The 27,855-nt window shown below is 43.9% G+C and overlaps 2 protein-coding genes across 3 annotated transcripts; one reads left to right on the plus strand and one right to left on the minus strand.

Annotated features, from left to right (window-relative positions):
- The first annotated feature begins 1,240 nt into the window (after positions 1 to 1,240).
- Positions 1,241 to 3,579, plus strand: LOC147888882 (uncharacterized). The gene has a single exon (XM_087393018.1). It carries the CDS (start codon positions 1,321 to 1,323, stop codon positions 3,130 to 3,132), a length of 1,812 nt encoding a protein of 603 aa, XP_087249144.1. The 5' UTR covers positions 1,241 to 1,320; the 3' UTR covers positions 3,133 to 3,579.
- A 17,316-nt stretch (positions 3,580 to 20,895) lies between these two features.
- LOC147888883 (pentatricopeptide repeat-containing protein At3g26782, mitochondrial-like) lies at positions 20,896 to 24,727 on the minus strand. 2 transcript variants are annotated; one of them, XM_087392948.1, is made up of 4 exons: positions 24,520 to 24,727; positions 24,334 to 24,410; positions 21,257 to 24,249; positions 20,896 to 21,104 (listed from the first exon to the last, which is right to left on the minus strand). In XM_087392948.1, exons 1-3 carry the CDS (start codon positions 24,698 to 24,700, stop codon positions 21,478 to 21,480), a joined length of 3,030 nt encoding a protein of 1,009 aa, XP_087249074.1. In that variant the 5' UTR covers positions 24,701 to 24,727; the 3' UTR covers positions 20,896 to 21,104; positions 21,257 to 21,477. The 2 variants fall into 2 exon arrangements, with proteins under 2 accessions (XP_087249074.1, XP_087249073.1); XM_087392947.1 differs by having other exon boundaries at positions 24,496 to 24,727.
- Positions 24,728 to 27,855: the final 3,128 nt, after the last annotated feature.

Here is a 27,855-nt window from a genome sequence, read left to right on the forward strand (position 1 = left end):
CTCTCTCTCTCTCTCTCTCTCTCTCTCTCTCTCACACACACACACACACACACGCGCGCGCGCGCGCACGCACGCTTGTACTGTCCTTTCGTGATGTCTTACCATGGGGGGTCGTGTGTCATTTTGGGAGCCAATGTCTTATCGTGTCGTGCCCTGTGGCGGGGCCATGGGCCAGCACTTGACTGCTCTTTCACTTTCCTGACTGCACGTCTCGCTTCGCTATACGTGACATCCACGCCACCACGTGGGAAATTGATGCGCCTCATGTGCTGCTCTTTGTGCCCCGCGATGCTGCTCACTTGGTTGCCAAGTGTCAATTTTGACATGCGTGGCTGTCGTGCCACGCTGCCAGTCGCCAGCCCCGGTTGCAACATGCCACCTCACCCCTTGATCGCGCACCACCTCATCGCTTTAGCTCCCTGTCTATCTCACCTCTTTGATTGTGGCTCTGGCGTGCATGTTCTCTCTGCCAGCCCACACGTGGCAAGTGTCACGCTCGCCATACTCCGCCGTAAGTCTACATGTGGCACAACGGCCACCTTCTTGTGTCTTTTGGTCCATTGAAACCTTCTCGCATGCGCCACGTTGTGCCACGTGGTAACATACCGTGCCTTTGTCCCCCTCCTTCTGCCTCTCTGCCTCTTGCCATGTGGTCGCCTCTCCCTCCAATCGCCAAACCTCTTGTTCTCTTGCCGAGCCTCATCTAAGTTGCTCCTCTCCCCGAACGTCCCTGTGCCAACCCCTCCGAACCTACGCGATGCATCTATTCTCTTCCTCTAGCGGTGCAGATGCCTCCACTACTCTCCACTCCCTCTGAACTTCTACAATTCCTCCGTCGGACCTCCCGCGAACCTCCCTCCTCTCACGTATGGGATTAGTCTCCATATAGAATAGAATAGAATAGAAGTTGTGCTTCGAGAAAATTGCAAATTTTTATTGATTCAAGTCAAGATTTTGTTTGTGCTTTTTAGCATAGACTAAATGTTATGCATTTTGAAAACCGGCATGCTATAGTGAAGGAATGGAAGCAATAGAAGTGGATTGGACTATGAGGAGGGGAGTATTAAGGCTAATGTATTTGTAACTAATAAAGGTTTTACTAGATAGCAATCTTTGAAGCCATGCTTCTAGAAGCACATAATGTCGTGTGGCCTTTGTGGTAGAGAGTAGAGGTTATGCATAACATTTCGAAAACCAACAAATAAAGAGTCAAAAGTTTTTGTGGTTACGGCAAGTCAATGCAAAGGAAGACTAGAAACAATCGTTCTCGTCCTCCCCAATGCCCCCGCCCCTTACCCTCCCTCCTTGCTTTCAGCTTGCATGGAGAAGAAACCTGAGAAAATCGAGGACCTCTTGGCTGTTCCCATCCAACTCACTGATTCCCTCCGTCGCCTCGCCAATGACGCCGATTCCTACCGCCAGGAGTGCGCCGAGCTCAAGCTTAAGGTCGAAGCCCTAGCTCAGCGCCTTCGCGACGTTGCCCTCGTCTCCCGCGATGGCGCCGGAGGGCTTTACATGCGCCCCCTGCGCCGCATCACTCAGGAGCTGCAAAAGTCCCTCGGCAAGGCGTTGATCCTTGTGAGAAAATGCAGCAGGAACGGCGTTGTCAAGCGGCTCATAACGATCACGTCCGCGCATGATTTCAAACGGGTGAACGTTCTGTTGGATAACGCGATTGCGGACATGAATTGGTTCCTCAACATATCGTCAACCGGAGGTGATTCCGGGATGCCACCGATTGCATCATCGGATCCAATGATGGGATTCTGTTGGGTGCACATTGCACTCCTACTACGCGGAACAGAAGAACAGAAAGAAGAGGCCGCGAATCAGTTGTGTGAAGTTGCACGGAACAATGAAAGAAATGCCAAAATCATAGTGGAAGAAGAAGCGGTGACGCCGTTGCTGAAGGTGCTGATGGATGGGACTCTGATGGCAAGAGAGGCTGCTGCTAGGGCGCTTGGTTACATGGCGAAGGATGCGGACATCGTCAAGCAGATGATTGAGGATGGAGTTGCCCCAGTGTTTGTGAAGGTTCTAGATGGCGCACCCATGAGAGTTCAAGCGTCTGCTGCTTGGGCGCTCGCGGAAATGGTGCATGTCGATCCAGACCAGCAAGACCTCTTTCTGGAGCATCTTGCCATCCGGAGGTTGGTCGCTCTTCTTGCAGAGACCCTGGAAGAGCAGGGCAAGACCGAGCCAGTCTCTATGCACACGCTTATGACCAGTATAGCAGCTAATAAGCCTACTGCTCTACCCCCTGGACAGAGGAACGGAAACGTGGCTGGCAGAGCTATATCTGTCGGTATGGAGAATGGGAGAGGACTCACTCAAAGGGAACTCAATCGGAGGGAAAGAGAGAACGAGGATCCTGAAATCAAGGCAGAACTGAAAGCAGAAGTGGCTCGTGCGTTGTGGATGCTGGCAAAGGGTAATCCCAAAACCAGCAAGAGTATAACTGAGACTAAAGCTCTCCTGTGCTTTGCTACGTTGATGGAAAAGGGAAAGGGTGCCGTGCAACGGAATTCTGTGATGGCTGTGATGGAGATTGCTGCTGTGGCCGAAATGGACGTTGAACTTAGAAGGGCAGCTTTCAAGATGAGCTCGCCAGCTGCCAAGGCAGTGGTGGATCAGCTTTTGCGACTCGTTGAAGAAGGAGTTCCTGAATTGCAGGTCGCTTGCATTAAGGCTATTGGTTGCTTGTCCCGCACATTCCCTGCCAGAGAAACAAGGGTGGTAAAGCCCCTTGTTAAACAGCTCGAATGCCCAGAAACTCTCGTTGCAGAGGAGGCAGCAATGGCTTTAGAAAAATTTGCCTGCGAGGATAATTTTCTACATGTTGAACATTCCCGGGCAATTATTGAAGCCTCAGGTGCTATTCACCTTGTCCAGATGATTTATTTTGGGAAAGGTCAGGCTCAGCTTTCTGCGGTGGCTCTCATGTGTTACCTTGCCTTACATGTTAAAGACAGCGAAGAGCTTGCCAAAGCAGAGCCTTTACCACCCCTAAAGGGGTTCGCAAAAAATATGTGTCAGTATCCCTCACTGGAGAAATTGGTGAACCAAGCCATCATGCATTTGGAGATTTATCAATCTAAAAGTTTGAGGAATCATCCTCATCCTTTCTATTAAAAGCAATTTTAGCTGCTTATTTCTGGAAGCTCACGCATATGCAGTGACTTCTATAAACAGAAAGCTACCTCAGGTGTGCCTTGGTTAAGCATGACAAGTAGGGGAGTTGTACAGTATTTATTCCAAGTGTTGAAGTTCTCTATTTGGCTGTCATTTCAAGTTAAAGAGTAGTTGGGACATGCACCAGGAAGCTCTCCTTTATCAAGCATTAATATTGATTTTTGAACGAGTATGCTTTTCAATTTTATCTCAATCCAATGGCAAAACTTTGCCCTTTATACATCATAAAAACCTTACACCTCAGCAAGAAAAGGCGATAACTTTCAAGCAGTTGAAGAAAAGAAGTCACGGACAGCAGCTGAGGTTTTTAATTCTCTGCTTATGGATTGGAAAGGGGGATTTTTGCATTGTCAGTCAAAGGAAGATGGATTGGTTTGTAATCCAATTTCACAATCTAATATTATGATCTTTCATTCTGGGAAGATGAAGCACCCTTGTTAACTTTATCGAGAGAGAGAGAGAGAGAGAGAGAGAGAGAGAGAGAGAGATTCTTGTGCAATGAAGGCTTGCAAGATCAAGGACAAAGAGCACAGATTGTCTACACATTTTCTTGCTTGGATGCTTATTTGGGACTAAAATGAAATCATTTAGGCTTCACAAGCAGTTGTAGCCTAAATGAAGGGAAAGTGGACTACTTTTTTATTAGCCTTCTTCTTTAGTGCTAGCCTTTGTCATGACTGAGTTTGCCCTTCACCTCTGGAGTGCCAACAGAAACTCAGTACAAATACCTTTGTATAATTGGATGCTCAAGTATGTGTGGGTGTGGATTTGTAGCATATGTTCATACTATGGTCTACACCCACTGTTGGGTGCTGATGACATCAGTGGGGATGTCGTAGTAGTTTGCTATGCGTGGTGCAGATTATGGTTTCAACCTTATGAGTGACTATCATGGTTTCAACCTTATGAGTGACTATCACTTCTAAGAAATGTCTAAAGTTCACTGGAAAAAAGGGTATATGTCAGAAGTAGACACTGGACCGAGCTTTAACATATGAACTTTCAGTGGATGGAAATTTCCCTCCATAGAGTGCCCCCAGTCATTTTCTTGCTTGTCAATGCTAGCTAATTTTCCTGTTCGGTGCTTGGGACTGTGTGAGCTCCTTTGCTATCCACACCTTTGTACCTTTTAACTATTGGTTGGTTGGAACATGCCATTCTATGTTAAGCGTGAGTATTGCATGATCCAAAATGTCACAGCACTACGTCCCAATCAGTGCCTCGTCTCACTTTCTTAATAGCTTCAGAGGCTACAGATTTTTACATACCGAGCATGAGGTAGTATACCCATTCTAACTTTAAATGCATTAGTTTACCTCTCATTCTGTTCTTTGCTTAGGTTTCTACTTGTGCACTGACTTTGCTGTGCTCTTCAGTTACATCTTCATTTTTATCTCATTAACCCTGGGGTTCACAATCTGACAAAATATACATGAATTGAGGAGGTTGGGAGCTAGTGTACTCCTATAACACTTTCGCACCACCTCATATTCGCCTACACTTTCCATTTGAGGTAAGCTCTTCAAAATTCAGGACAATTTTCTTGCTGTAATAATAATATGTGATTGGAAGTTTGAATACACTTATAAGTATAATGAGAAGTGGAGAGAAAATAACCCTTGGAATGCTGTGATGCGGTGCTCCTTTAGTATGCATGCTGTGTTAGAGAGAAGCCTCATGGGCATATATTCCTGCTAAGGTTGATGATGGTTCTAAGGTTTGAGAAGTCGTTGGTGGAGGCTTGGCTGGTTGGGACGTGATTGGTCCATGCATGAAGGAGAGTGTTGATTGGCTGGTTGAGGCGACTACGCATGTCTTACAAGTGGCTGAAGGCATGGCAGCTTGGTGTATCTACACAGGCCACCGTGACCTACAAAACCACAACACAAGTTGTGTGGAGCTTCTTTTTCAGGCCTGGGCCTGTGCAGAGCATCGTGTGTACCAGATGAGAGTCGTCTAGCTGTTAAAGGTTTCTCTTTTTGTAGTCCGAGCAGCTGCTCGTAGTCTAGGGTCTATAGTCGGTTGATGCATCCTATGTAACCTGCAACAAGGTCGGTAGCCATGAGCAGGAGGTCTCTTATCTGAGTCGAGAGTTCGTACTTGAATGATATAGAAACATTTTGGACTTTCTACAGTGTCACCATTATTCTCTGAAATTTATGTTTGTATCTGTGAGTATTCGGGTTACTGCAGTCCATATCATATGTGGGTTAAAATGCTTTAGTCTCGGAAAATCTCTAGACTCCACTCTATCTTGTTTTCGGATAACTCAAATTGTCAAAGGGAGCTAAAATTCTAACAATTGGGTTTACAAATAGGTCTCCATCTTGCCCTTGTTTCCAATCAGCTGCTTTATACTAGGCAGTAGTATAAATGAGGCATTCAGGCTTTGGCTAGAATGGAAATGAAGAGGATAAGGGGGGAATGGAGACGAAATGAATGGTGGAAGAAACTTGCGTGGGTGATTAGCCTGAAGGCTCTTAGAGAGATAGAGGCCCTTAATTGGCTTTAAATCTGTAATACTTATTTTATTAATTTTGGACTTGTCAATGTACAAATTCATTTTTACATATACTTTTGGACTAGTTTTCGGATAAAATTTAAGAAAAACCCAATCTTCAAAGCACATATAAAAACATAAAAACAAGCATTTTTAAATATATTTTTAAAGGAGATGAAACTAAAATTATAAAATTTAACGCAGCTTAGATAAGTTACACAAAAAAATAAGATTCAGCAGTTGTAAACTCTCTTAATATTTAATGGTGTTAATAGATACCTTCAAAAGTTACAGTATTAAGGAAACTCTCACCATATTTATAAAGGTGTTGACAAACATCAAAAGTTACAATAAGCTTGAGATAAGTTACACAAAAAAATAAGATTCGGCAATTGTGAACTCTCTTAATATTTATAATAGTGTTTAGGAAACACTTTCAAAAGTTACAAGTGGAAGTAGCAAACTCTCACAATATTTATAAAGGTGTTGAAAAACACCAAAAGTTACAATAAGCCTCTCACTGGAAGGCATATCTATTTTCTCTCTCTATCCTAAATTCAACCCATTCAAGAGCTAAGCTCATTTATCCTCATCGATGTAGCTAAAATTACAGGATTGATTGCATAACACTTTGTTTATTCTGAATGGCTTGCGCTTCCTGGGATGTAAATTTTCCATAACGAGTCACACGTGAAGATATCTCACTTTGAAAGTCTGTCAACTCTCTCCTATATGACTGCAATTTATCTATTTCGTTAGTAGCCATACTTATTTTTATTTTCTCCTCCTCCTCTAAGCCCTTCTGACAAGCAAAGTCATCCTTCTCGTACTGGGTTAACGGAGCTGGATTTCGTTTTCTCTCCTCTCTCTTTCCCTGGTTCTCGGCAATCCATAGTTTGGTGCTGCATTACAAATAATTTGGACTAAAAAAGGGCCCTGTAAGGGAGCTCTTGGGTTGGTGACATGGAAGAATAAGGTGAATAAAACTCAATAGAATATTGGCTGGTGGAGGGCAATAGAATATTGAAAGTCGCCTGACTTCTCTGTTTCTTTATTCAATGGCCCAAACAATGAGGTGGAGCACCCACTTGCTGCCTCAACTCTCCCATCACGTTTTTTAACTATAACCAAACTAAGAAACCTAGTTTCTCAACCAAACTTGAACCATTTGACTTGAAACCAAATCCTCCGATCCAACTACCACACTCCTTTCATTCTCTCTCATTCCTCTTGCTTCCCCCTCATTTCTGAGCACCATTTCGAATTTTTCTTTGCTCCAGCCTTCTTTTCAAATTTCCTGCTGGCTCTTGAGCGGGAAGCTTCTTTCTCTATTCTCCCTCTCATGGGATGGACTCTCATGCCAAAATCTCGTCACTTCTCTTCTCTACCTGTATTTCCCTCCCATTTCACTCTCATTCTTTCAAAACGTTCAAGATTTTTGAATGAGATTCAACCTACCTTCTTCTTTCTCTATTTTGGGCGCTTCTCCTTCAAATCTCGCCTTTTCCTCTCTCATATGAGATTCTCCCACGATCTAAAATCATTTCATTCAGGAAGACAAGGCAATCAATGTTCTGAGCGAGCCATGAATGATGCAAGGTGTTTGCAGCTTAGAAGGAGCTACTGGACGAGATTCTTTAAGAAAGGATCAAAGAAGATTGACTACGTATAATGGACGTGAGTTGCAGTATAAATGAGAAATTTTGTGTTATGGGATGTTAATTATAAGTATTTAGCTCAAGGTTGCACTAATTTTACTTTTTTAAGGGTTTTTATAGAAACAAGGATTTTTAAAAAATTAGGGTTTTTATCCCTATATAAGAGAATGTGTCCTCATTTTCATTTCACTGTTTAAAGAGCTCTCCACTCCCACACCACCTCCCACTTGCCTTTGAGATTTCCACCCTATCTCTTGCACCCTCACCCTTTCTCTTGCACACTCTCTCCATCCCCCACGGCCAGGTCCAAGATCAAGGCACCACGGAGTATGCCCAAAAAACTGGGCTCTGGTCGCATGATGTCGGATTTTGGGCTTGCAGGGGTTTTTTGGGCATAAAATTTATGGACATGGTTGTTAGGGTCCCAGTGGCCTCCCAAAAAATATTTCTTAAAGATATGATTTTAATCTGTGAAAAAGCATAACCCTATTTACACAAATGGAATGGGAGGGGCAAGTGGCAGGGCAAGTGTGACAGTGGCAGGATGTCCTGGGTTCAAAATCATAACATTTGGTTGGGTTTTGTAACCTAAACCCTCAATCTTATTTTTCATTCCCTAAATCAAATTTGGGAGGCCTCTGACACCCTAGAAACCATGTCCATCATTTTCAAGCCAAAACCCCAGCTATAAACCCTAAATCCGACATCATGCGACCAGAGCCCTGTTTCTGCTTGGGAATGAAAAATAAGATGTGGATGTATTGGGTTTAAAAATCATAAAATTTTCTTGGGTTTTCTACTCTAAACCCTAAATCCTATTTTTTATTCCCTACCAGTTGAAGAAAAAGCAATGATTTTTGTTCCTGTAATGGAACCTAGAATTATATAGAGATGATTTTGAATCACATGATGAAGCTGGCAAAGCTACATACCTTTTCTGCCTCATCGCGGAGTGCGTCAGCTACAGTGTCCAATTGGACTCCCTTTTGTGGTTGATCTTGAACTTCATATTGGCTTGAGGTGCCAGCAGCTTCTTCATCTCTGTCCCCAAACAATTCCCTCTTCAAATTCATGAACTACTCATCAGACATGTCGTACTCTGGTGCGGGATCCTCGATTGCCTTCTGTGTTAGTTGGATTGCCTCCAGATCAGTGAGGCTCAAGTCATCAAAGCGTGCAATCTCATCGATTGCTGGATTCACTAGAGCATCAAAGTTAATGACATCATCAAAAGTGTCATTTGAGAGCCGACAGAGCACCTCGTCCTCTCGGAGACCGCCGGTTTCTTCTATCACTTCCAATAGGGTAAGGTATTCCTTACCCTCAATCCTGATTGGATCAACCGAAGCAAGGTGTGGCTTGCTTGCTGCTTCATCTGGATTATAGGTAGAGGATGGATATGCACAAGTCGGATATGAAGATAAGATGACCTCGCTTTCAACTTTCTCCTTAGCTAGGCTAATAGTATGCTCCTCAGGCTCCAAGTCTAGTTCTAGGTCATCTCCTCCACCACTTGTTGATGGACCTGCTCCACCACTTGTGGATGCAGGACCCTCGGGCTGCTAGCCAACATCCTCATCAAACTTGCTAGTCGCAAGGAGAACGGTAAGGGCTGTATCTCTCTCGATCAAATGAATTGGGGAAGATGAATCATCCCTGATGGGAATAGCGTACTCATGGAGAGAGAGAGGGACATTATCCATGGCCCTACCTGGTGTCTTCTTGAAGTTAGCACTCTGGTCAAAAGAGCTCAAAATATCCAATGAAACCCATTGGTGAGGGGAGTTAGCAATCCCGACAGATTGCCCATGGATAAGTCTATCAAAAAATTGAAGAGAGGGATTATCAACAGGAAGGAGAGCTCTCAAGTGTGACTCAAGATGAAATGCTTTGCAAAAGATAGGATAAACCTAATCTGCAGAGGCATGGGAATCAGTGGATGAAATCCACTGGTCAAAAGCCTCTCTAGGGAAAGCCATGAGTGTAGGAGGATGCTCGGGAAGATGAAAGAGGAGGCTGTGGAATGCAAGGTTACTCAAGAGTGGGAAACTGAAAATGTGAAAATGACCTTAGAAGTGTACTTTATAAATGGACATTGCCCTTAAAAATGCTCTTAATTTCAATATTTTTATATTTATTATTTTTTCTTTGGAAAGTCTCTCTCTCTCTCTCTCTCTCTCTCTCTCTCTCTCTCTCTCCTTAGCTATCTCCCTCTCCTCTCTCTCACTCTCTCCCTCTCTCTCTCTCTCTCTCTCTCTCTCTTTCTCTCATAGACCCACAAGGTCTTCCGAGGATGTTAATATATCTTTCTTTCTTTCCCTTCCTTTGTGTTCCTCATTGCTCTCTCTCTCTCTCTCTCGCTCCCCTCCTCTCCCTTGCTCTCTCTCTGTCTCTCTATCTCTTTTCCTCCCTTTGGGATTGTTCCTACGACGTTAAAAAACTATCTATCTATCTATCTATCTCTCTCTCTCTCTCTCTCTCTGACATCCAATGATCATCTTGTTGCCATGTTGCCCTTAGCTATCTATGTCATGGGCATTGATTTAACATATACACTTTTTGTATTTTGTTAGCGGCTCCACCCTTTGGATCAGTTGTATATGGGTTTTTTTTCAATCTCATAGTCTCTCAAAGACCTTAATTAACTTTCTTATTTTTCTCTTTCTCAGCTTAGAGGTGAAAATGAATAAATGCAATCTTAACTCTCTCTCTCTTCCCATTCTCTACCTCTCTCTCTCTATCCCACTCTCCATCTCTCTCTTTCTGTCCCCATCTCCATTGTCATGGACATTGATTTCATGTGTGCACTTTTTGTATTTTGTTAGCGGATCCACCCTTTGGATCAGTTGTATCTAGGTTTTTTTTTTTCAATCTCTTAGTCTCTCAAAGACCTTAATTAACTTTCGTATTTTTCTCTTTCTCAACTTAGAGGTGCAAATGAATAAATGCAATCTTAACTCTCTCTGTCTCCCTTTGTATCCCTCCCCCTCCCTCTATCTCTAAGAGGCCCTTTGTGTCCCTGACTGCTCTCTCTCTCTCTCTCTCTCTCTCTCTCTCTCCATACATCTAACTCTGTCTCATGGCCAGGTGCATTATTTGTGTCGCTTATTGTACTCTCAACTTCTCTCTCTCTCTCTCTCTCTCTCTCTCTCTCTCTCTCTCTCTCTCTCTTACGCTCTATTTGCTATCTTGAGATCACACACTCTCTGTCTTGCACAATACAGATATACAAATAGTTACTTCAATTTAAAATTACAAATATTTATCGCTTTATCATTCATAGACCATAGAGAGCCATCAATCTTGAGGTGCATACTTAATTTAAAAAATCTTAACAATAAATGAAACAACACTTCGTATTATATATGATTTCTGTTCATACATGTAACAATGCCTTATTGCCAAGTGCATTGTTGAAGCACTAAGGATCCAAGAAATTGGATATCATATGAAATACCTGCCATCATGTCTCTACTATCTCTAGAGTATGGGGGGGGCAACAATTCTTACAAAAGATACTTTTCTCATCCCTATATCTAACTTTGCGATTATCAAGTCTAAAATAATAGTCTTGGGGAGGGCTTGCTATTGCCAACTCTGCAATTCTTCTCTGATAAATCGCATGGTCCCCTCCTCTTCCAATTCCAACATTAGATCAAGATGTCCTTGCCGATAAATTGATACCTCAACAATAGGGTTGTGAGTCCCATCACGCAAATCATCATCCATTGCTTCCCATTGAAGGTTCTTCCATCTAAACCCTCTAAATGTGAAAGTCATGCAGAGATTTTGCCTTCCAATGAAATACCTATGCAAAATTTGGGATCTATTAATACATAGTATCCTGATCATTTTTTATACAAACAAGAATTGTAAGATTTGCCCACCGAAATGTCACATCTAAAGTGTTCAATCGACATTGTACTAAATCTTCGGCATGACATGTTCTTCTTGTCCATCCATTGTCAAATAGCTCAGATAGCCAGTCCATTTCTAAGCTCTTGTAAGTGTAAGTAATCTTTGTTTTCCTTAATTGCCTACAACTTTTGCAAAGAAATCAACAAAGCATGGAAATGGAAGAAACCAGCTTAACCTAGCATTTCTTCCACCAGTAGTTGGCTTCATAGCATTTCTCACATCATTAAACATTCTATTTCTATATGATTCACTTATCTCCATGCTTGGAAGCAGCCATTCTGGACTATCAAAAGAGGGCACTACCATACTATCCTTCTTCATCTTGTACAATGAAAATTGAGTGATAAAAGAAGATCCCGTCCTTTTTTAATTTTGATGGTGTGCGACCTTCATACTGAAGACTCCTGATCTCAACATGGAGGACATCCAACACCCCAGTTATGCATGCTGCAGGCTCCCACTCTTTGTAAGTAGATGGATATAAGTCTGTAAAACAAATACAAGGCATAAGACAGTAGTATCAACGTCCCCAAATAAATGCAAATACTCTAAAAAGCAAATGAAGTACTAGTACACTTTGAAAAACTTACAATTGGGCCTACGATATGGAAGTCCTTCATTCGGATGCACATATATGTTTGCATGGGTAAAGACATGCTGAATATATACTTGTGTCACTGTGTTATTGCTAGGAGAAATTTCAAAATCTAAGATCCTTCCCTTCCAATGTTTGGAGATGTCCATTGCATCCTTCCGACCCACTTTGTAGCACCCACGATTAGTGGGTTGCATTGGAATATTTCCTGTAGAGCTAAGGAATCCATTCCCCATGCTTATCCTTAACATTCTTCAATACAACAGACTATAAACTACTTCTGTATCTATCATTTTCTACTTCCATAGTTTCTGCCCCTGTACCATATGATTAAAATTAGCTCTTTCTACCTCCAAAGACCCTCCAAATTTATGTCTTCTATTCTCTCTTTCTCTATCCCTCTCTTTCTCTTTCTTTGCAAGTCTCTCTCTCTCTCTCTCTCTCTCTCTCTCTCTCTCCCCCCCTCCTTCCCTCTCTCCTTTAACTAAACCTCTCACAAAAACAAGCAAAATATTATTACAAAAAACATAGAATACTTCTCTCTCTTAGTATGTCTTCCAAGGTACCCCTCACACAAACAAACATCAAATTTTTTTGAAATACTTAGTTACGATATGCTCTCTTCCTGCTCTGTTTCTCCACAAACACAGAAAACATTATCAATATCATATCATTCTCTCTCCCCCTCCCAAAACTCTTTGATTAGGATCTCTTTTTCTTCCTTCTTTCTCAAATACTTCTAAAACCTAGCAGTTTGAAATAGAATCTCTGTCTCTCTCCCTCAATCATCCCCTCAACAAAAGAAAACATAGCAGTTCGAAATATAATCTTTCTCTCTTTTCTCTTCCTCTATCTACCCCTCCTATACTAGCAAAGAAGAAAACAACTATTTTCTATCTCTCTCCCTCACTCATCCCCTCAAACAAATAAAAAAACACAGGTTTCAAATATAATCTCTCTCTCTATCTCTCTCTCTCTCTCTTTCCCTTCCTATATTTATCCCTCCTATACTACTGAAGAAAAAAATGACTATTTTATGTGTCTCTCTTCCTCACTCATCCCCTCAAATAGAAAAAAACATAGCAATTCGAAATAATCTCTCTCTCTCTCTCTCTCTCTCTCTCTCTTTCTCTCTCTCTCTCCCTTCCTATATCTATCCCTCCTATACCAGTAAAGACAAAAATGTCGAAAATCATATTGTAGTTTTATATATCATCTACCTCAATCTCTCCCTCTTCCCTGTCTCTTGTAACAAACATATAGACAAAGTGTGATACAAAAACGTATGTACTTAATACAAACAAAATTTTCAAGAAGAAATCACTTCATTACCTGAAAAGTATGTGTTTCTTCTTCTGGAGTTGACTCTATATACTCCAAAAAGGTAGAGAAAGAACCGAAAATGATAGAACACCCGCTTTTCTCACTCCTTCCAAGCAGATTTAGGTCGCAACTTTAGGAGGTGACTCTCTATACTCAAAAGGTTGAGGAAAGAACCAAAAATGAGAGAACACCCGTTTTTCTCACTCCTTCCAAGCAGATTTAGGTCGCAACTTTGGTTTCTAAGAGAGAGTGAAATAAGTAGAGAATGAATGGAAGAGAAGAGGGATGAACAGAGCTTTGATAGAAGTTTCTTTGAGAGATTTTCGAATGTGGAAGAAAAACGTGAGCAAAGAGGAGAGAGAATGACTAAGCAAGAGTGGAAAGAAGATATTTTGAAACCAGCTGCTAGAAAGTGGCGGGAATGAATGTTTGAAACGTTTTGGAAGAGAGAGAATAGGGGGAGAGCTGGTTAGGAAGTCAAAGTTTGGGCCAAATGGTTGAACTAAATGGAAAACGTGAGCATAGTTTTAGCTAGGGGATAGTTTGTTCTAGGAGGAAAACAAGGAGGCCTGACATGGTCAAGGCAGGCCTAACAAAGATAATTTTTAATTGTGAACCACCAATCAGAGCCACCAACAACGGCAAGTTCACGAAGCAAACTTGAAAATGATAACTTCCCAAACCGCTAAGCAACACACAAAGTAACAAAAGCAATAGCACAACGAGTGCAAATAGACCATATCAGTACGACTTATAACTTGACATCCAAGGCAAAGCATGCCCGCGTGCGGCTACAAATAAAAAAGTACAAGCTTGTGACCTCCTAGACAATGAGTAGTACTATGCACGCATCTACCCATTGAACAAATTATAGCGCGCCATCTTAAAGGACATCCTCCTCAAGAAACGATTCCATAGAGTTTTTGTCACACACACAAGGAGTAAAGCGAAGCAAATACCATCAGAGTATTGTTGCTGGCCTACATGGGAAAGGCATCTTACAACAGGGAACAACCATACATATAGCACTGCACCCCCTCGCTCTATACATCACAATACCATCCACTATCTTCTAAAAACATGCAAGAACTTTTGGTGCAAGATAGAAACTTGGACCTGGTTGTGATAGACGAGATTTCCTTGGTGGGGCAAAACGCTTTCATTGCCATAGACATGCACCTATGCGAGATTAAGCACAACCACAGTGAACCCTTTGGCAGCGTGGACATGCTGTTCTATGGGGACCTCTGCCAGGCGAGACCTACAAAGGACAATTGAATTTTCACAACAAAGGCGACTACCATATCCAGTATCCCAATAATCTGGAGGGACCACACACAATGTTACAACTTGCAAGAGCCCATGCGCCAATCGAACACTGGTTTTTTTCAAGTTTTTAACATTATATAAGTTGGTAAACACAGTGCTACAGATCTAGAATACTTGAACAAGAACTTTAAAAGGAAACCTCCACAAGTGATATGCACTGACCAACATGCATGATCCAATCACAACTCGTTTTAAAGCAAACATACCAATCATGTGAATTCTTCACACAAGTGACGAAGCATCTGATTCTCCCATGAGGTCACACACATCATAAACCTAACATGCCCTCCCTCGACCAAAATGGGGGTGCACCAAAAATTATGGACATCATAGTCCAAGTGAATCTAGGCATCATAGCCCTACACAAAATTCTATCATGCATCATAGCTTGACAGTGGCATTGAAGCCAAAATACCGATTATTACACAACCAAAAGCAAAATCCAGTCGAAGCACATTAACCCACTCAAAAAATCATGTCCATGGACAATGCTAAGAAACACAATTGAATAGCATGTTTTGGCTTTGTTTGTAATAAGTGAGCATATTGTTAATTGGCAGTTACACTTAGCCCATATGTGGAGTGTATCTATCTTTTGAATTTGAATTTCAATTACAAGTTTTCCCTCTCTCTCTCTCTCTCTCTCTCTCTCTCTCTCTCTCTCTCTTTATCACTCTCACATGCATAGAGATGCAATCTTCATCTTGCTTGCTCCATCACCAGATCTCTCTCTAATAGAGATGCAATCTTCCTCCTGCTTGTTCCATCATCGTAAAATGTTGTCCTTCCTGTCACTCACTCTGCTGCTGCTGTAGGCAACATTGCGGTGCCTGGACTGCCTCTCTCTCATACACACTCACACACAGCTGCAAGCTTCCTCCTGCCTACTCCATCACCAAGAATCCTTGTTGAGACGGAGTATTCTCTCATGTGGACTCACTCTCTCTCCAATGACACGAATCATTTCAGACTACATTGAAGGGGCTACAGCAATCTTGTCAGGATATCCTTGTAATCAAGCTTTTTTGAAGCTTTGGTAAGTATGCTCACAATATGTAGTCGCTAGATCTTGCTGCTTCCACTTGCTTTTTTAAAAAAAAGACTTCGAGTTATGGAGCTGATGCAAAAAGCTGTATGGATTCTTGGTTTATATTGTTCATCGTTCAAAGAATCTTCATCTTTGTCTCCTCACTTGCGCTGTTGTCTAGAGTCCCAATCCTCATGGCACATGAAAAGAAACCCCCGATCTAGCCACAATGGCAAATTGCATGTGTTGTGTGCTAGACTTTGATGAACATTAGGGGAGAATTGGGGTCTCCAAAGGGCCCCCAATTAGTGTTTCCTAATTTCAAGGGATTAGTGAGGCATTTGAGGTATACCAATGGCAGTGCTCCTTTTTGTGGGGCAATGCCATGTTGAGGTGGAGGGTGGGCAGACCTGCAAATAGCCCCTATTGGCTACTCCTCTTACACCGGGGACCACTCAAACCATCCCCCCCCCCCCCCCCCCCTCAACCCATGCTTGACCCTTCTCCCATATGCACCTCCCCCAAACAAACCTACAAGTCATTCAAGAGGCGGTAGGCCCTTTTGGGCGAATTTTTCCCCCCTCTCAGCTGCCTCCTCCTCTTCTCTGATCCAGCTCCATTCTCCCTCCATTTTTCAAACGTGGGAACTCATTTGGCATCTTCTCTGCCCCCTCCTTCTCTGGTCCACTGTGTTTCTCCCTCTCTAGCACCTCCTGTAGCAGCTGCTCATTCTCTCTCTATTCCTAGCTACAGCACCTCCTACAGCAGCAGCTGCTCATCCCCCTCTGCTCTTTCTTCCTCCATTCCTAGCTACAGTACCTCCTGTAGTGGCTGCTCATCCCCCTCTACTCTTTCTCCCTCCATTCCTAGCTACAACACCTCCTGGAGCAACTGCTCATCCCCCTCTACTCTTTCTCCCTCCATTCCTAGCTACAACACCTCTTGGAGCTTCTCTCAACCTTCAGTTGCACCCTCTATACCTTCTCCCTCTCTCTCTCTCTCTCCATCGGAGCTACTCTCTCCCTCCAAGCTGCACTTTCTAGTCCACTATTGCTGTTGTGACCTCTGTACAAGCATGGTGAGGAGACCATACATGTACTCTGTGTCCCACAGGAGCAAAAATGCACTGGGTGAATGGGTACCTTGCACCTACAGCTTGAATGATTGGATAGTCATGAGAGGATCTGCCAAGGGTCCACATAAGCTTCCCAAGAGCAAAAGAGGTGATCTTTTGCATGAATGGAAGGGCTGCATCATGAAGTTCAAGCTTGGGAAGAAAGGATTGCTTGCAAAGGTGCAACACATCTACATGGGGAAGGACATGCGCCTTCCTCCGTCAAGCAATCAATCGACAATAACATCGCATTGTAAGTCTGCATTTTGTGTAAGATTTTGAAGTGTAATGAGTCTGAACTTACCCTTGCCGGGCTTGTCCCTTGCCACGAGAGCCTTCTCGTCTGATTGAGTAAACAAATATTCCCGAGCCTCTTCCTGCAATAGTAAAGGCCCAAGCTCCTCGAAGATGAGAGGCTTAGTCCTTTGTCCTACCGTAGTCACGAAACTCTTAAAACTTCGAGGTAGCTTGTGTAAAATCAACAGTGCCAGTTGACTTGAATCTACCTTCTGACCAACTGTCGTGAGCTGGTCCCTTACCACCTTGACTTTTGTCAGATGGTCATGAACATTGTCTGCCTCACTCATGTCTAGATAGCCCACGCCTCTACAGACATCTCGGCTATCTAGATGTGTGGAAGAACAGAGTCCGCCGTGGTCCCAATGATTCATTAATGCTAGGGAGTGGGCATCTCTCTCTTCCCAATTCTCAAGCTCTTCACCATCTACTGGAATGACAATCTTCCCCTTGCTGTCCAGCAAGTCTTCCGGTTATGCCTCCACCCCCGTTGTTAGCTTCCACAACTTCCGGGCCACAAGATGGCTCCGGATTTTAGGAAAGAGATTATTCTGAGCAGGGATGTTATTTTTTATGAGCAGCTTCCATCTTCCGTCATCGATCATTCCCCACCTCTTCTTCCAACACCCGAGGACGACGACAGTAGTGATGAATCTTTCCCCTCCGTACCCCCCGCTCCGACAGTTCCTGATTTTTCTCCCAAGACTGACCCTGACAGTGATCCAGATGATTCCACCCCTCTCAAAGACGCCGGGGATCGTTCCGGGTCAGGTTCTCAAAAGGTACCTTGTTAGTTGATTGAGACTCTTCGTGATTCAGGTGTCAATGATATTCCTTCCTCATGGCTTCGAGAGGAGGGTGGACCCGGCAATCCCACCACAATAAGGAAAAAGTTCTGGAGGTAGTTCCAATTCAGGTAAACTATTCCTTGATGACCCGTATCCTCAAAGATGCAGAACCTTCAAATGTCCGAGATGCACTCTCCCAGCCCCACTGGAAGGAGGCCATGGAACAGGAGTTGGATTCCATTGACCGGAATGGCACCTGGAAACTTGGACCCCGTCCTCGACGACATTCTGCTATTGGTGTCAAATGGGTCTACAAGACCAAGTACTCCTCCGATGGGACTGTGGATTAGCACAAATCCCGACTTGTGGCCAAAGGATACTCTCAGTGCCCTAGGATTGATTATGATGACACGTTTGCTCCTACTGCCAAGATGGCCACTCTTCGAACAATCCTAGCAATTGCGCAGCTCATGAGCAGTGGCCCATCTATCAGATGGATGTTAAATCTGCATTTCTCAATGGTGATTTGAAGGAAGAGATCTATGTAGAGCAACTGCCAGGGTTCTCCAAAACTGAAGGAATGGTTTACAGGCTCCGAAAAGCTTTGTATGGCCTTAATCAGGCTCCTTGAGCTTGGAATCAGAAGATTGATGAGTTCTTTGTTCGCAAGCATTTCCGCCGATCCCGTGCTGATCCCAACCTGTACATTTACCGTCAAGGAAGACTTCTTTCCCTTATCATCCTATATGTTGATGATCTGTTTATTATAGAAGTCATACCGCTCATATTACTGAGACCAAGGAAGCTCTCTCTCAGGCCTTTGAAATGACAAATCTTGGGCTTCTACACTTCTTCCTGGGATTGGAGATTTCACAAGGACCAAAGGGTTACTTTTGTGTCACAGAAACGTTAACTCTGGAGCTTCTGGAGGCATTTCACATGTCCAACTATCATGCCATTTCCTCACCCATGGACCCCAATACCAAGTTGACCAAGTATGATCCCAGTGATCCCCGTGGATGCCAATAAGTACCATAAGTTGATTGGATCTCTGATTTGGCTCCTCAATACCCGACTAGACCTATGTTACTCCGTTGGTCTTCTCAGCTCTTTCATCAGACACCCAAGAAGACTCATTGGGATGCTGGTCTTTGAATTCTTTGTAATCTTCAGGGGTCTCGCAATCGTGGGTTGTTCTATCAATCCAAACAGCATTCCACGATCTAGTTTTGAGGTTGGAATGACTCCGACTGGGGAGGTGATTCCGACACTCGCCGTTCCACCACTAGGTACTGTTTCACTCTCGTCTCGGAGGCCATCACTTGGAGCAGTAAGAGGCAATCGACAGTCACTCTCGTTTACTAGGGCAAAGTATCGTGCTACATCTTCGCTACTTGTGAGGCAGTTTGGCTTCGTCGCATGCTTAGAGAGATTGGGTTTCCATAGTCAGCCCCGACCGTCATCCATAGTGACAATCAAAGTTGTATCGCTCTGGCCAGGAATCTGGTGTTTCACGCTCGCACCAAGCATATTGAGATCCAGTACCACTATGTCCAGTAGAAGGTTCTTGATGACGTGATCCAGTTGACGTATTGCAAGACGGAGGACAACAAGGCCAACCTCTTCACCAAGCCTTTGGCACAGCAGTTGCTTAGCGATCATTCCAGCTCACTCCGGATGATTGATGATCCAGAAGCTGAGAGGAGGTGTTAGAGATTCATCTCGTCTCCTTGAGTGAGGGCTTTGGTTGTGGTGCCCCCCCATGAGGGAGTGTCAGGGCCCTTGTTGTGGGTTTGCCCACCCCAGAGAGGCAGAGGGGGTTCACCATGGTTGTCTACAGGTTCTCGGGCCCTGGGCATGGCTGTCTGCCCCTGTTTTGCATTCATGGGAGAGTGCCATCTGTCCGGAGCAGAGCGAGGGTCTGCTGGCTTGATCCGGGCCTGCTAGAGGCACGGAAGGGGATGCGTACAGCCCGCCTTGGAGGCTGCCACCATGCCGCACATATGCGCTAGGTAGGCGCCTTGGTTGTGGGCTAGTCGGCTGCCCAAGAGCCGGCCCACAGCCGACCTGCTGGTCGGTCTGTATAGGCTAGGGTCGCCCCCCCCAGTCGGCCACCTACTCCCCCCTTGTCAGTTGGTTGGGGTAGGGGTGACCCTATAAATAGGACCCCCTCCCTCCCTTGTTTCTTATCTCACAGAGCACAGTTGTGCATCCACCAGTGGAGGGTTTTTCTCTAGCAGTTGAGGAGGTTTTCCCCGAGATCTTGTGTAGTCTCTCTTGTTCTCTGGTTTCCTCTTGTGGGTGCTTGCTATTTTTCTTTCAGTCGTTGCTTCGCATCGCTGCATTTCTCACACCTCCTTGACCGGATCCTCCTTGGGAACCAGCGGAGAATCGTGGAAGAGGAGCACCATGTTTGTTGCTTTCGCAGGGGATAGAAGACAAGATCTGCTGATGCTCAGGTCGCTAGTCGAGCAGGGGGGAAAGCAGAAAGGTCAGAGAAATCTATCTTGGCTCTTTCCCAACTGAAAAGGAAGTAATGCAATGAAACGCATCAAATTGGGGAGTGCCTATCACATCATCGAGATCTGAACACCACATGCACGAGGTTTGGAGGGAAGAGCTGGAGAGGACGGGCTGTCCCGTCTAAGGCATCCTCCATCCCTCCCCCTCCTATTCAAATCTGGAAATTCTGTTTGTGAAACCCTCACAAAGATTGGTTCTTCTGGAAACTTGGATTATTTCTTTCTTTTGCGTCACTATGACGAATTGGCAAGCTGCCTGGAACCACATTGCTTGTAAATGAGATTGCCATGTCTAACATCAATGCCTACTTTCTCTTTTTGGGCCCTAATGCTTAGATTTTATGTCTCCTACTAGCATGTAAAAATAATGGACATGCCATTGCCGATTGAGGTCATGATTCTAGGTGTTTGTCATGATGATTTTGTTAGACTGTAGGAAAACTGGAGAGGAGGGAGAGAGGGCACTCATATGTACCTCAAAATCTGCTCCTTGTGATGAGAGTAAACTTTTTCAATCAACTTTGCTTTGCATCTTTCAAAAATACCATCTACACTCAAGCTGTAACTTATATGACCAAGTAGAGGGAACTTCTTTCATCACTTTGATGATGTAAATGGTCTTGGTCATGATTTAATTATTCAATGTGTGTTGTCCAGTGAGTCTCTTTGCTCTCATGGATCGTAAGTGGGAAACCTCTTTCAACGCTTAAGTAAAATGGTCATTATCATTTTTGGAGTACTAACCTTTTAAGTTGAGCCTTGTGATTGATGTGTTCATGTTTGAACATCATGACAGGTTTCTGTTATATTGCATTCCATTCTGGGATCCCTTCAGGGATAACTTGTCGTCAATAGATAGCTCTCATCCACTAGAACTGAAAGGTGATAAAATGCAAAGCCCTAAATGGATAAATCAAAAGGAAGTGAAGATAAAAATCGTAACAGAAGTTGCAAGAGGCGCCACATGCAGTTGACAATGTACCTTGGCAGAACAGGCAGAACATCGAAAAGTTTTGGGTATGTCGATTTACAGATATTGCAGAATTGATTCCTAGGAGATCACACCAGCTTAATTTTAGTAAGAATCACTGCTGACCTGTAACGCGAAGTCCCTTGACACTAATCATAATCTAACTCACTTATCATCCTCCTTTGAGTTCTTCTCCTCTGTCTTTCCATCATTATAGTGTGAACACTTCAAGCAAAAACGGACACTAGTTAAGGTAGATGCACTCATGGTCCCCGCAAGTACACACTCCCCCGTTGAACTCATGGACACGATCTGCATCTCTGATAAAAATAGTTCGCTGCTCTATCTTTGATATGAGTGAAGTGATTGTATGACAGTCGTCACAAACATGGAGATTTTTTATGACACGTATTGGTGTGCCAGTGGGCGTATTGAGTAGGGCACACACAATGGCCAGCTTCTCGCTGTGTCCACATACCTCATCTTCCTTCACATTATTGGATACATCCTTTGGAACACACAGAAAATTTGGGGTATATCCTTCCTCCCGCATTTTGAGATAAAGGTCTTCTAGCTTTGCGTATATATATTTGCTTTGGGAATGTCTCGTAACCCCCACACCAAAAGCATGCACAATTCCATCGACCTCAGTCCAACTCTGTCCTAGCTTCTTCGATGCTTGTCCTTTCACTCTCATAGCTTCAATCTTCATCTCATCCTCCTGCATGCCAGCACCGGCATAGATGTTCGACATCAAGACATAAGCTGCAACATCCTTTTCATCCAAGCGCACTGCTTGTTCGAAGGCCTGTCTTCCAAGCTCCACATTACCCCACCTTCGACAAGCAGCCAATACAGTATGCCACACTGCAAGAGTAGGTTTGAAAGACATCTTCTCCACCATTGCTACAGCCTCATCTAATTGACCAGCACGGCCAACAATATCGATGATGCAGGTGTGGTGCTCAATAGTCGGAGTGATTCCATATACTCTGCTCATGTCCTGAAAGTACTTCTGGCCCTTATCCACTAAACCTGCATGACTACATACAGTGAGAGCACTAAGGAATGTGACCCCGTCTGGATTTATGCCTTCTCCTTGCATCCTCTCCAGCATACCAAAAACAATTTCACTTTTTCCTAGCTGGGCATATCCCATGATTAGTGTATTCCACGAGACTACATTCGGAGATACACCCTCCAATTGCATCCGCTGGAAACAGCCCCATGCTTCGTCACAATCCCCTTGTTGGGCATACCCTGCAATTAGTGCAGTCCAGGAGACCACATTTCGAGTTGGAATTTTGTCAAATGCCTCCCGTGCTTCCACAAGCGAGCCACATTTGGCATACATATCGACCAATGCGGTGCCAACAATCGTATTTTTTTCCAGCCCCTTTCTGGCAACCTCAGCATGTATTTCACGGCCTTTAACTATAGCTCCTATGCTGCCACAAGCTTTCAAGCTGCAAATAAACGTCACCACATTCAAAGAAACACCCTCCAGTTGCATGTGTTTGAAACAGTCCAGGGCCTCATCACCAAGCCCGTGTTCAACATGTCCTGCAGCTAGTGCACTCCATGAGACTACATTTCGAACAGGAAGCTTGTCAAACACTTCCTGTGCTTTTGCAAGCAAGCCACATTTGGCATACATATCAACCAAGGTGCTACCAAGGAAAGACTCTCTTTCCCACCCCCTTCTGGCAATCTCGGAATGTATTTCACATCCTTTGTCTATGGCTCTTACGCTGCAACAAGCTTTCAAGCTGCAAAGAAACGTGACAGAACTCGGAGACACACGTCCCAGTTGCATCTGTTTGAGACAGTTCAGTGCCTGCTCACCAAGCCCGTGTTGGGCATATCCTGCGATTAGTGCATTCCATGAGATTACACTTCGAACTGGAAGCTTGTCAAACGTTTCCTGTGCTTTTGCAAAGGAGGCACATTTGGCGTACATATCAACCAAGGTGGTGCCAACAAACGAATCTCTTTCCAACCCCTTTCTAGCAATCTCTGCATGTATTTCTTGGGCCTTGTCTATGGCTCGTAAGCTGCCACAAGCTTTCAAGATGCAAACAAACGTGAGGGCATTGGGCGCCACACCCTCCAGTTGCATCTGTCTGAAACAGTTCAGCGCTTCCTCATCAAGCCTGTGTTCAACATATCCTGCAATTAATGCAGTCCACGAGACAACGTTGCGAACTTGAAAGTTGTCAAACACTTCCCGTGCTTTTGCAAGCAACCCACACTTGGCATACATATCCACCAATGCGATGCCAAGAAAAGGATCTCTTTCCAGCCCCTTTCTTGCAATCTCGACATGTATTTCTCTGCCATTTTCCTCATTTTTGAGCCTAGCACAAGCCTTCAGTAGGCTTGCAAAAATATGCTTGCTAGGATGTACACACCCCTCTTGCATTTTCTGGTACAATTTGAGGGCTTGCAGTGGTTTCCCACGTTCAATATAACCAGTTACGAGAGAATTCCAAGAATATACATTAGGATCAACCAACATCTTAAAAACCTGCAGAGCACTGCGCATGCTTCCACATTCCACCAACATTGGGATAAGATAGTTCCCAAGAATGTCATGAGTGTCCAACTTCCACTTGCACATGTACGCATGCAACCGCTTAGCATACGCAAGATTTTTCTCTTTTCTGCACTTCTGCAAGATGTATATAAAGTTCTGAACCGAAGGCGGCTGGGTCATCCGTTCCAAAGAAGTGAGTGTCTCCTCTAAGCTCAGCATATCCCAGTCGCTGTTCTCAACAAATTCTTGGGCTTCAGATGCATTAACGCTGGCCTTGCCATTGAAGACACTTTCCACCAAGCCACAGTCTTCAGAATTTGACCGGGGCTCACCAATGGATGTTTCGGCCCCGTCCATTCCAACGCTTCTGGACTCCGTTTTCTCGAGCATGTCTTTAACCCAACCTGGATTGTACCACCCGTCGATCCACAGCGACTCCTTGGTAATTTTATGCTTGAAATCTGGAGCTCTTGGGTTTGCCTGTAAAAACTCACAACACAGTCGTCAGACTATGGGACCAAGAATTTGTCCAGCCTTCCTATGCAAAACATTCTGCCAACTTACTTTGCCCTTTCGGTTGTCCATCCACTGGCAGGGATCCGCAAAATACTGCTTCCATAAACGGTCTGTCATTGACCTACCTGCAAAGCATAACAATGAAAACGTATTGCCAGAATTGTGTCGGTGCTAAGCACTGAAATTTGAGGCACGTCCTGTTTCGCGTACCTGAAGTCGAACTTTTGGAGGTACCTGCAGAGCGGTCCGCCACCGGATTGAGGATAGCAACAGTGGCGTCTATTGATCCACTGCCTAGGTGGCTCTCCCCAGTGGAAGCCATGGCGATATGGCGGATCATGTCCAATTTGGGGTTAATAAATGATAATCCTCCGCCTTGAGACAAGGGACCGGATGGAAGGAGAGCGCTCTCCATCCCCGTCCACTTGGGAGGATGTACGTGTGTCCCTTCCTACTACATATGCCTGGGTTCATGCAACTGGGTTCACACTCCAAGGCCATATGATATGTGAAGGGCTGCCATCCTAGGTGGACCAATGTTGAGCATGTTGCTGACAAGTCGACAAAAAAAGGTTGAGCGCTCTCTAGGGTTGGACGAGAGATGGGCATTTGTCATTGGATGTCCGTGTTGTCCACGTCTGATCAACATGTGAGTCAAAGGATGGCCGCCACCCAGTGTGAACTGCTAGCAGATCTGACTGCCATCCATCTTGCTCGAGAGGGCCACCGCCTAGTGTGAACACAACCTATGTACAATGAACGTGCCAACGGCATTTGGACCACGCGGCTGAAACATGTGGGTGTATGTGTGTCGGTCTTGAATGGGCGGCTTAAGGCTTTATCTTGGTCACTCTCTATGGGGACCCTGCTGGCACTTTCAATTTCAATACAATACAATAACAAATTTCTAATATTAAATCTTAGTTGTTATATCATAGTTCCAAAATCCGCAAGCTCTCAATAAAAACCTTGAAAATTATAAGGCGCATGTTTTGTGTTTTGTTAAGAAAAACATTTTTTGAGAACACTAGAGGGAAGATTCTCTCTCTCGTGCACCTAAACAATGCATGTGTCTGTGCACATGAGAGCATTTGTGTGCTCATGTTCATTATGTGCATGTGCCTCAATGCATGTCTGCATGCACGCACGTGCGTCTTTGGGAGTGTTCGCCTCATCCACATACACACGTGCATACATCTTTCTATATTCAAGTCCCTACCATATCAATACTAAGGCAAGTAACAATTGACTGTATTTTGCCTTAAACTACCAAAGCAAATCAAAGAACACAAAACTAGAAATCAATACAATAGATGGCAGTCGGTTTTCAATCGTGTGCTTCGATGGTGTGCTAGAAACAGTAAAGGACTAAGGATGTATGCTGGGCAAATACAAGGGTGATAGGAAGTGAACTTTGATGGGTTTTGTGGGCTATCATTATATAGGCATTATATAGGCCCTATTCGGAGGTCGCTTGGTGGTTGAATAAACCTCCACCTCCTAGTAGAGCTAGCCAATACCTACATAGTTACATGACAATGGAGCATTGTCTAACAACCCCCCTCAATGTACACTCAAAGGTGAACTATCTCTTTGGTCCAATCCTGAGTTGATGCAAATGAAGGTGAATTAACTCTTTGGTCCAGGGCCAAGTCAATGAACATGCAATTCAAATAAATCTCTCCCAAGAGCCTTCATGAAGATTGTCCACACCATTCTCCATGGTTGGACGTGAGACCAACTTGACCTCTCCATCCGATACTGAATCTGAATGTGTTTGGTGCAAGCATGGAACACAAGGTTGTTTGTAATTGCTATGCAACTCTGGCTACTATCTCAATGTAACTTTGTTGGCTGTGCCTTGATTGCTCCTATGTCTCCCAAGATTTCCTTCAACTAGATTGCCTCATAGGAAGCAAAGCTAGATGCTTTGTACTTAGCCTCAGTAGAAGAAAGAGCAATGATAGGTTGCTTCTTACTTTCTTGCAATGCTAAGGCCAAGATAGTGCAGATTGTGGTTAACCTAGCTATGGGGGAAAATGTTTCATGATAGTTAAATCCTTCAACATGTACAAATCCTTTTGCCACAAGCCGGAGCCATCAGACTTGTACTTCTTTACTTTGCACACCCACTCGGTCCCAATGACCTTGCATTTTTGTTTGGTTTTTGTGGACATCCAGAAGGTCCCCAATGTTGTTCTTCATGATGCAACCATACTTTTATTGCATAGCTTCCATCCAATTAGGGTTGCCTCATGCTTCCACAAGACTTATGGGCTCATCTACCTTCATCACTTCATTCATAAGTACATAGGTGCCTAAGTGAACTTGGGCCCTTCATTGCTCTAGTCTCTTTGAGCGGTGGTGTCACATTGTGCATCCTCATTTATAAGAGGGTTCTTTCCATCTAAAACCTACTTGACCCAATTAGGTAATTGCATTTGCAATCGTGGTTTTGCAAGCTCGTCGCCTTTGTCTTCATCCTCATTATCGTTAATTGGCCTCCCATCCACCTTGGGGGGGCTTGTAGGTCTATTGTTGGTGGTTGTGCCGGTTGGATAGAGATTTCCTAATTTTTTGGAGAGAACATATCATTCTCCAGTTGTTGAGGTTTCTCTACAAATACCACACCCTAGCTCACCATGACTTTTCTTTTAGCTAGATCATAGAGGTAGTAACCCTTTTTCTCCTGCTTGTATCCTAGGAAGATATATTTCTGGCCCTTTAGGTCCAGCTTGGTTCTTAGTGCACCTAGCACATGCACATAACAATCACTTCGAAAAGTTTTGAAATGTGCAATGGAAGTTTTCTTACCAAAGTAAGCTTGTTGATGGGTCATCCCCTTCATCGCTTTGCTGTAGCTTTGATTGAGGACGTACAATGCAGTGTTATATGCTTCAGTTTAGAAAGTATTTGGTGAATCCTTTCTTTGATCATATTCCTCGCCATTTCTTAGATGACAATTTTTGCATTCTACCGCTCCATTTTGTTGTGGTGTATGGAGAGGGAGCTTTTGCTACTTGATTCCATGCCTCTTGTAGTAACTTGAGAATTCATTCAATGTGAACTCTCTAATGCAATCTGTTCTCAACATCTTCAGCTTCTTTCTTGATGCTTTCTCAACCATTGCATGCCATTTTTTGAAATTTTCAACCTTGTCTTTATTCCTTAAGAAATATATCCAAATCGATCCCTTGTAGTTGTTGATCAGTAACATGAAGTAGAAAGAACCACCCTTTTCTTCTGTATTCATCCTCTTGTGGAGGTCCATGTATATGATCTTAGAGGAGATTGTGCTCTACTCACCTCTTATGAAAATGGGTACTGGTGCTACTTTCCCATCATACAAGCTTCACATACATTTGGAGAATCTATCAATATTATTAGGTCTTCCACCATCCTGGATTTTTCTGTCTCTCTCTTAATGCAATAAGGCTTAAATGACCGAACCTATCATGCCATAGTTTACTTGTGCCTACATAGGTGTGAGTTGTGTAAGTCAAACATTCATAGAATACTTTTGCAATATGTGCCCCTTACAATGATTGTGCCGTAGGCATTCAATATTTT

This window comes from Dipteris shenzhenensis, chromosome 21, assembly GCF_047967505.1.
Source record: "Dipteris shenzhenensis isolate YYH24624 ecotype China chromosome 21, Dip_SZ_1.0, whole genome shotgun sequence".
NCBI classification, from domain to species: Eukaryota; Viridiplantae; Streptophyta; class Polypodiopsida; order Gleicheniales; family Dipteridaceae; genus Dipteris; species Dipteris shenzhenensis.